Source organism: Macrobrachium nipponense, chromosome 42, assembly GCF_015104395.2.
Source record: "Macrobrachium nipponense isolate FS-2020 chromosome 42, ASM1510439v2, whole genome shotgun sequence".
Lineage (NCBI taxonomy): Eukaryota > Metazoa > Arthropoda > Malacostraca > Decapoda > Palaemonidae > Macrobrachium > Macrobrachium nipponense.
Window position 1 is genome coordinate 41509517 of NC_061103.1, and position 9318 is coordinate 41518834.

At 35.1% G+C, this 9318-nt stretch overlaps 2 protein-coding genes across 2 annotated transcripts in view; one reads left to right on the top strand and one right to left on the bottom strand.

Moving 5' to 3' along the window:
- Nucleotides 1–289: 289 nt before the first annotated feature.
- Nucleotides 290–7389, top strand: LOC135213140 (zinc finger protein 708-like). The gene is made up of 2 exons (XM_064247081.1): nucleotides 290–432; nucleotides 2853–7389. Exon 2 carries the CDS (start codon nucleotides 3336–3338, stop codon nucleotides 5385–5387), a length of 2052 nt encoding a protein of 683 aa, XP_064103151.1. The 5' UTR covers nucleotides 290–432; nucleotides 2853–3335; the 3' UTR covers nucleotides 5388–7389.
- A 16-nt stretch (nucleotides 7390–7405) lies between these two features.
- The window catches only part of LOC135213141 (protein slowmo-like), a 12076-nt gene continuing 10163 nt past the window's right edge, over nucleotides 7406–9318 (bottom strand). The window contains exon 6 of the mRNA XM_064247082.1: nucleotides 7406–9303. The gene's annotated coding sequence lies outside the window, so the exon portion shown is untranslated. The remainder of the gene's footprint in view (nucleotides 9304–9318) is intronic.

The following is a 9318-nucleotide window of genomic DNA, read 5'->3' on the forward strand; positions in this document are numbered from 1 at the left end:
CATTAATGATCTTATATTAGATTATTGAATTTTTTACTGTTAAATTAAAAGAAATAAAATTCAATTCATACTATTATAATGTTCCGAGACGTGAATTTCACCCTTGCGCGATCTAGAAAGTAAGGAGTTTTATATATACAGTATGTCTTACATTGAGTGATCCTTTATTGAATATTGGTTTCATAACTTTAAAATTAAAGCTATGAAATAAAATCCCTGCGTATTAATTAATATTATATATTCTACAACAAATTTCTCACGAGAAATTACACTAGACTGTCTAGTCTGATGCTACGCAATCCTCAAATATTATTAATAAAACATGACCTCGTCACTTTTGACACTTGACCCCACGTAATATGTCTTATTTAAGAGAAAGTGATTAATTACCACAAATTACCGAAGAGGAACTGAAAGCATGATAAGTAACAGGTAATGAGATTAATTTTAATGTTAAGTAACAGTTATATCAGGCGTAGGCCTGACGTAGTCCTAACCAGCCTAACCTTGGTTTAGTGTATTGTTAATAAAGTCCTACTTAGCCTACTACTACCTATTTGTCATAATTTCAAAAGTTATTTATGATTGAAAATAAAATTAATTTGTGACAAAACTAGGCTCTAATACCTTTATTTTCTCTTTAAATGTGATGCAGGTTAGGCTAGGCTAAACCCAGGTTGGGCTAACATTCGTAGAATTGTAGCATGATTGTACATGGTCTAATGTATTTACCAATATTAATTTCTCTTAAATTTATTTTTTTCTTGTCAAAATATTCGAAATTTATTTGTGATTTGTTTCTGTGAAGTATATAAACTTTCATCTTATAGCTTAGGCTATAGGCTAGACTTGTTTATGAGCGACAGCTGGTTTTCATCGTCGAAGCTCGTCCAAACAAGGTCTAGAAGGTCATTGTGGGGAAAACGACCGTCATTTATCTTTAACCTCTGTCAAGTTTTGATGCTTCCATTGTTGCCTGTTGGCTGACTTGGACGGGCGCTCACAATTTCTTTAGCCGCTGTTGGGGTCTCTATACCTCCGTTGCTGCTCTCTTGGTCATAGATCATGACTGGTTTTAAATGTGTATTTATTTCTCAATAAAATTCCCCTAAACCATTATCACATTTTAGACTTTTAAGATATAATTTTCCTGAGTCACCGCTTGCTTTGAATCTTGCAGACGTTCATATTTATTGCCAACAACCTAGTCAACTACACAGTGTCATGCACTAGAGTATAATGACCTGGCACCCTAGGCTACCTTAGGCTAGGTGGTTGTTGGTCAGGCCATTTGTGAAGGAAATAGTCAGAAACATTCATAGCACACATTGACACTTAGGAAAGTTATATCTTCAAGTCAACTTTGTGATAATGGTTTGAAGCAAGAGTTAACCAATTTTTCTTGTGGATTTTTTTTTTAGTAAATCAGCCATTCAAGAACGACAGTACAGTAAATGTGACAGAGCATTAGCAGTTGGGAAATTTTTCTCATATTTATCATCTTTAACAAGTGATATGAAGATCCTACAAGCCTGTCCTGGTGTAGGGTCTTATTGGTTCTCTTCCTGCAGTGTTGTCACTGTCCTTTATTCCTCATACCGTTGGACTGTGGAACAGTCTCCCTACTAGGATGTCATGCAATTGGAACTTGAAAAAGTTAAAGTGAATATACAATACATTACGACCCGAATGTTAATTCTCCTTGCATTTTTATACATTTTTAGCTATTTATTAATTTGTTAATTTTTTCTTTATAATAAGTGATATCTCTTCTTTCTGTATTTCAATTTACCTTCTCTCACCTGCTAATCTGCACCATATTCTTTGCAAGCTTGAATTTCAAGTCAGTGGCCCCTGTAAGCAATTTGGTCCATATGAATAGGGTTCATCTTGTGAATAATAATAATAATAGTTATCAAGGAAGATTAATTTCACCAATTTAAATCACTCTCCATTCTGCACGTACACCTGAGAGCTGAAAGCTCATTGACAGTTTGTTGAGCTGCCGAAAACTCCTATTTCTGCTCTCTTCATGCAACAGCTAGGGCGAGGACCAGTGAACTTACTTCACTTCCCACGTATTCTCCAGAAACAAGTAATCCTTATAGTGCACAGTTCAGTGAAACTCTTGTCCCCTTGTTGCTAAACTTTAGAATTCTCTTCCTACTTCTGTTGTCCGCAACTTAGTTTTGCTCCTTTTGAGGAGTGGGAATATTGCTTTACCCGGGTTATACTTAAGTATTTCTCCCATATGTTTTCCTATTTTAAATGAAAAAAAAAAAATATATATATATATATATAATATATATATATATATATCTATATATATATATATATATATATATATATTATATAATATTATGTATATGTATATGTTAGTATATATCTATATATATATATATATATTATATATATATATATTATTATATATATAGATATATATAATACATATATAATTATATATAGTTATATATATATATATATATAATTTGCCTAAAAACAATAAGTGATTTTGACATTTTCAACAAATACTGAAGACAACACTCCTCTTTGTTCTACTAATGGGGCTGTGGTTTATTTCCCCAGTCATCACAATAGTATTGTCTTTTATTGTCCAAGTTTTGATATTTAATAGAACCAACTTAAATTGGTAGAATCACAGAAATATTATTATAGAAGGAACTTCACAAAATGAGTACAACATAAAATGTTTTGTGCATTACTATATGATTACAGAACATTTATATTTGATCAAGAAAAAAGAAATTATTATCTGATACATTAATTTTCAATAATTAAGCATGCTAACATCCAGATCGTGAATAATTACTTCATTTTTCTTTGCTTTACAGGAACAGTCATCAGCTTTATTCAAATGGAACTAAAATTATGCAAGTTCTGTCAGAATTGTATAGCGGAATGTATCCTAGTTTCTTCTGGGATCTAACCATTATTGAAGGATGTTTTCAATGTCACTTTGGCTCTGATCATTTCCCTTACTAGGTATATAAAGAAACTCCTTAAATGAAAGTACAATTGGCTATATTCCATAGAAATTTGTGTAAGATAAGCTATATTTTAGATTTGTTGGTTAATTGAACTGATAATGACAATAAGTGGACTTTTTAATAGTTTATATAAATAAAACATTATCAGAAATTTGTTTGGTCTGTGCCACTGCTAGTATATTGTTGAATTTTAATTTATTATGATACTCATGAATTCAGTAGTTCCTATATTGTATTAGTATACTAAAGTAGATGATATATTTTTTAAATGATGATATGTGAAGACAAATTTGATTTATAAAATCAAATATATCTCATGCTTTAATAATGGATAAGGTAGAACACTGTAGTCCCATTTTGCGTTTACAAACAAACAAAGGTTCAAAAACTATTCTGACTGATGTAAATCCAAAGTCTATGGAACCTGATTTAAAAGTAGGTATACAGAATCTTCTAATGGTAAAGTCTATACCAACTGATTTTAAAATGAAGGCTCCACAATGTGGTTCGAATGTAGAATGTGATGAGAAAGATTTGAGGTGGAAGCATGTTAAAACTGATAGTATAAACATTCAAAATTACTCCCCCATGGAACCATTGCCCGCTGAATCTAGAATTGATGGTCATGACTTGAATCCAACCAACTTTAAGCAAAGTGATGTAAGAAAAGAACATCTTAGGACAGACTTAAGTGATCAGGATTCAGAAGATGATGCTTTTGTTGAGTCTAGCAAGAAAAGTGATGTTCAGGATTTGGAAAGTGAGCAGAACCTGCCTCCTCTTGTGAATACAGAAAGCAAGTACAAATTCAAATGCAATTTGTGTGGTAAAATGTTCACCCTGAAATCCTGTCTAACAAGACACCTGTTAATGCACACAGGTGCCAAGAACTATTCGTGTCACATTTGTAACAAGGGATTCTATCAGAAGTCTGATTTAACGAGACATTTGGTCACTCATACGGGAGTGAAACAATTTCAGTGTGATATTTGCTTCAAAAAATTTACCCAGAAAGTTGGATTGAAGCGACATAGATCCTTACACTTCGCTTCGATGGGGGTCAGGTGCGAGTATTGCAACAAAGAATTCGCCAAGTTGTCGTATTTGAAGAAACACGAAATCATTCATTCAGGCATCAGAAAATTCAAGTGTGATTTGTGCGACAGGACTTTTTACCAAAAGTGTGATCTAACCCGTCACCTGGTGGTTCACACCGGTGTCAAGGACTACAAGTGTGAGGTCTGCTGTAAGAGTTTCTCGCAGAAGTCAATTTTGACTCAGCATTTAACGATTCACACGGGCGTGAGAAACAGGTGCAAAATATGTGGGAAGGAGTTCTCCACCAAATCTTACTTGAATCAGCACATGGTCACACACACTGGGATCAAAGAGTTCAAGTGTGAAGTGTGCAATGTTGAATTTTACCTCAAATCGACTCTGTCACAGCACATGCTCATACACAGCGAAGTGAAAAACCACAAGTGCAGTTTGTGTGAGAAGAGTTTCTACCGTAACACAGACCTAGCCAAACATATGACAATTCATACTGGAATTAAGAAATTTAAATGCGAGGTGTGTGAAAAGCAATTTTCAAAGAAGTGTAATTTAACAACCCACATGGCCATACATAGAGAAGTCAAGGACTACCACTGCGAAGTGTGTGGCAAAGGGTTTGCTGTAAAGTCCAATTACAATAAGCATGTAGTGAAGCACTCAGGCAAGAAAAAGTTCCAGTGCGAATTTTGCAGAAAGACATTTTGGTGTAGTGTAAATTTGAAGCAGCACCTGAAGAGACATACAGGCCACAAAAATCACAAGTGTGATATGTGCTTCAAAGAATTTTACACAAGGTCAGAATTAACAAAACACGTACTAAAACACAATTCATTAAAAAATTATACCTGCGAGTTATGTGGTGTCGAATGCCTGCAGAAATCGGACCTCTTTCAGCATATGTCCATGCATATTAATTCCCTGTCATATGATTGTTCGTTATGCATGAAAAACTTCTCGTTGAAGTCTCAGTTGAGTGAACACTTGAAGCTTCATGCTCGAAAGAAAAAGAGTATTGATGGGAAGGTGAGCTCAGTCCCTGTTGTAAGAAAACAAAACAAGTGTGTAAAAGATAATGAAAGTTCATCTAGTCACCAAACCTCGAACAAAGGAAGCTTAAAGCTGGAGATAGACCCTATTGAACCTGGCTGCTCCAATTGGAGCAGCATAGGAAAGGTCAAAGAAGAAGAAATTGGCGAGGAAGGATGTTTTATAAATCCTGTGTATTTATTAGAAGTTAGAGAAGAAAACAAAAGCACTCCAGGAGGGAAAAGTTCTGCGGAAGGAAAGTGTGTCGTTAAAGAGGAGGTCATGGATGGAACATGAACTAATAATTCCTTAATTCATGACCTATTATGTCCCTGTTGATGAGAGTGGGAGCATTAATGTAAAGGATTATATTTTTTATATTTTGTTAGTTCCAAAGATTTTTGCTCATTTTGCCAAGTATTAAATTAATAAAATTACTTGCAGTTTTGTACTTTGATATATTTATAAAGTGACCTAAGTTCACATGATCTTTCCTTTGTCTTGACAGAGAAGATTATATATAACAAATGTGCAAATGCATTCATTTGACAATACTGTATTGTTTGATGAAAAATAACACGTGTTATTTATATGTAAATATAAACTTGTATATATCTTCTGTTTTTTTGTGTGTTAATGAAGAACATGTTTGGAATACAGTCTTTCTTACTCTCCTCTATGAATTACTAATCCCAGGTACATAATTTGTCCAAGCTGGTGACCTTGAAGAGACAATGATTACCCTTTTGCCATGGGCAGAAATCTGTTCCCAAGTTCACAAGCTTGTCATTTTTAAGAGGTCTTGTCTCCAGAACTTCTGGCTCCTTGAGGAATAGACATGTACATACTTGTGGGTAATACAAACACTCTTTAGCTCTGTATTTGTTAAGCAGTAATTTGTATTTCCTGCAAATATTTAAAAATGGTAGATATGAACAATTTTGTAAGCTCCTTGCTCTCATTCCTTCTGTTACTTTACCATTCTTACTACAGTTATTCAAGAAGCTTATGGTAAGGTATGGTTATTTTCTCATGGCTGCCTACTCCATAAACTGTGTTACACTTTAATGTAAGAAGGTGATTTAATATAACTAATTTGTTCGATTAATGTCCAAATATACTAGAAATTTTTCCATAAATATTGTTTTCAACACTACTGAATTATTTACCTGATTCTGCAAATGCAATACTAATGGCTAATCATGTAAAAGCTCAGAGTATCCAAGGTTGGTACCTTAGTGACATTTGGTAAATATTGTTAGATTTGTGGATCCAGTTTTAAACTTTAACATCTTTACAACCTGGAACGTTCTTCCACCATTCCAGCATGCCTGGCTAATCTTTGTATCCCCCTCAGCAAGATGTAGGATTATTTCTTTGACAACTTCAACACAAAAGTTGTCAATAACATTTGACAACACCCAAGAGTTCACCTGAATTTTATTCTTGTAAGTATATGGAGTGAGATAAAAAGTTTTAAAAGAAGTACATTTAGAAAATACAAAAATTCCATGATTTCAATTTAGCCATTACTCACTTTCAAATATACACCTCATGCAGTGGTGCATGTTTTATATGAAATCTCTTCATGCTGTAATATCCATAACCATTATATATCTACTTTTTTTGACCAGAGGTGTGATATCTACTGTGATTATTGTCTCAGATTCTGTGATCAGAACTGGCATCCCTGTGCATTGATGACTTGTTTCTTTAATAACCATCTTGGTTGTGGTATGAATCCTGTCTGTACAGTCTGCATCTTGAGTCCTGAGTAGTTGTTTTTCTAGTCATGAAGAATGGTGACTTCTTGTCCCATTTGTGTCTGAGGTAGTCATTCACTCTTTACGTTGTCACTTAACCAAAAAGACTTGCTTGTCAAAACTTATTTGGTGAGAGGAGGAAGCCTTTGTCTAATACAAAAAAAAAAAAAGTCAATGACAGTCTCAAAAGTAATCAGTCTCCAACTCTGAAGCTGAGGACCTTGAATCATCCTCAGACTTGGTGACCCCTCCTCTGCCAGCTGGTATGACCAGTTTATGAAAATTTGGCTTTTAAGCCATTCAGTGAACAAGGTGACAATGAAAGTTGGAGTGGTTGAACAGCTAAATGGAAGAAAGGAAGTGGGAATGGAGGTAAAGTAAAGGGATAAATGGGTGCAGCTACGGACGTTAGTGATTCTGCAGACAACCTTTTGTAATACCTACAGTACTCCTTTTGAGATGCACTTGCAAAACTGCAAGTCATGCTGAAATAGTGCAGCAAGAAAAGCCGTGTATCTAAAGCAAATAAGGATGAAAAATAAAATGACTAAATTTCAGATTGTCTTTTTTTATTTTAGGTCATGAGAAATAACATTTTATTAAATAAAATAAATACTCTATGAAAGCTATGTCAAACGAATTAAGATATCGTACGACGGTGGAAAAATGCTTGACAATCTTGAGCAGCCAAGAGATTACCGGGAAAAAAAACCACTTGGTTCTATGCTACTGAAACAAATCTACCACTGTTGGAAAGATGCTGAGGTATGTACAGTACAGTACAGGGAAATCAATGACAAAATTCTCTGATGTTACTACTTAAAACATAAAATAATTTATAAGCACCTTTGGTCTCGTGGAAATACTAATTATCTGTTGTCAGTGAAAAATTAAAACTTGCAAAATGGAAACATATCAAATCTAACATACTTAGCCCAGCCTTTATATTCACGTCCCCTCAACTCTAGAGTGAAGCTTGAGAATTGCCTACAAATATTACAGCCTTGTTTTCTTTCATTATTGCAACAGCATCCAAAGCTCTTCAGAACTACCTTTTCTCACTGTAAAAAGTAAACAGGTACATAATGTGCACTGACAATCCATAGGTAGACGAGTTGGGAATGCAAGGAGCTGGTTCGAAGATATGTCTGCAAATACTGAAGTATCCATTTCACAGACTTTGACGCAACCAAATACCAGTGCTTTCAACTCCACTTCATTCAAGCTGACACCTTCCCATTGTAATTCCAAGTACAGTTAGCACCCTAAACTCAACTAAATAAAAACTAGCAAATCATCAGTTGCTACTGGAAAGGATAATACTAACTAATACACCAAATTCAATTTTGTTTCTGAATTCGTGAAACTACATGAGGTTCTTGTCTAAAACCAAACCTCCCAACCAAGAGATTTCCAATTGGTTTGAAGTTCCAACAAAAATGTGGCCCTCTAGGTGTTCTGACTGGCCTTCTAGGCATTTTGACTGAGAAAACACTGGCTACAGATAAAACTTAACAAATCTGGAAACCTTCAATATACTCCAAATACAGCTTTCCCATCTTTGGCACTTTTAACAACTTTCTCCGCAATGCACAAACATAAATGTGTAAAGTTATGAACGGAGACTTACAACGTTCAGCAAGAGACACTCTTGTCAAAATGGACACCATGCACCATAACTCGGTTCCAACCTCTCCTGATAAGTGGGTTAACCCTGAGTATGAAAGAGCCCTCTGCTCCAGAACAAGACTCTCACCCCTCGGAAAAAAAGATTAAATTAACTTCCTAAGAAGCACCTGTCCCAGATGCAAGACGAAAGAGACTTCCTACTCTAGGGACGGCCATGAGCAACTGTGAATTGGCAATAGCAGGCGACTACATTTGTGTTCTACTTTAAGATGGTAATCTGGAAAGAAGCCTCCTATTGTAAATATAACCAATACTGACCTCTGGAACGGGGCAAATAACAGCTGTTTAATGCCTTCCTTTGAGGTGAAATGCCCTATGAATCTCCTCCCCTAACCAAAGGGAAGGAGGCACCTTTTTTGCTGCCAGTGTCGAATGTGGATGAACATCCACCAGCCTCAAGACTACAGGAAAATCTGTATGGCTTAACTATGGCTTCCCATATCACAGAAAATATATCGTACCTAGTTGATCACTTTCACAAGCTGAACTTACTCCCATGATCCAAAGAAACCCATAGTTTTAGAAGCTAGTATAAGCCACAAACGAAAACCTGAAGCCCTAACGGCATCATTTTTAAAATATTTGTTTCAAGTCTTCAGAATGCAGCACACTGTGGCATTTACAAAAATATACATCTAGCCACAGACGGAAATATCTCACTAAAACTCTTTTCAAACGTCTTTCAGACATTAATGTTGTCACTCGGATTATCGTCCTCCTTTTTCTTGATCCTGTATTCCTTCCCACAAGAACTGGGAGACAGACAATTAAAATAC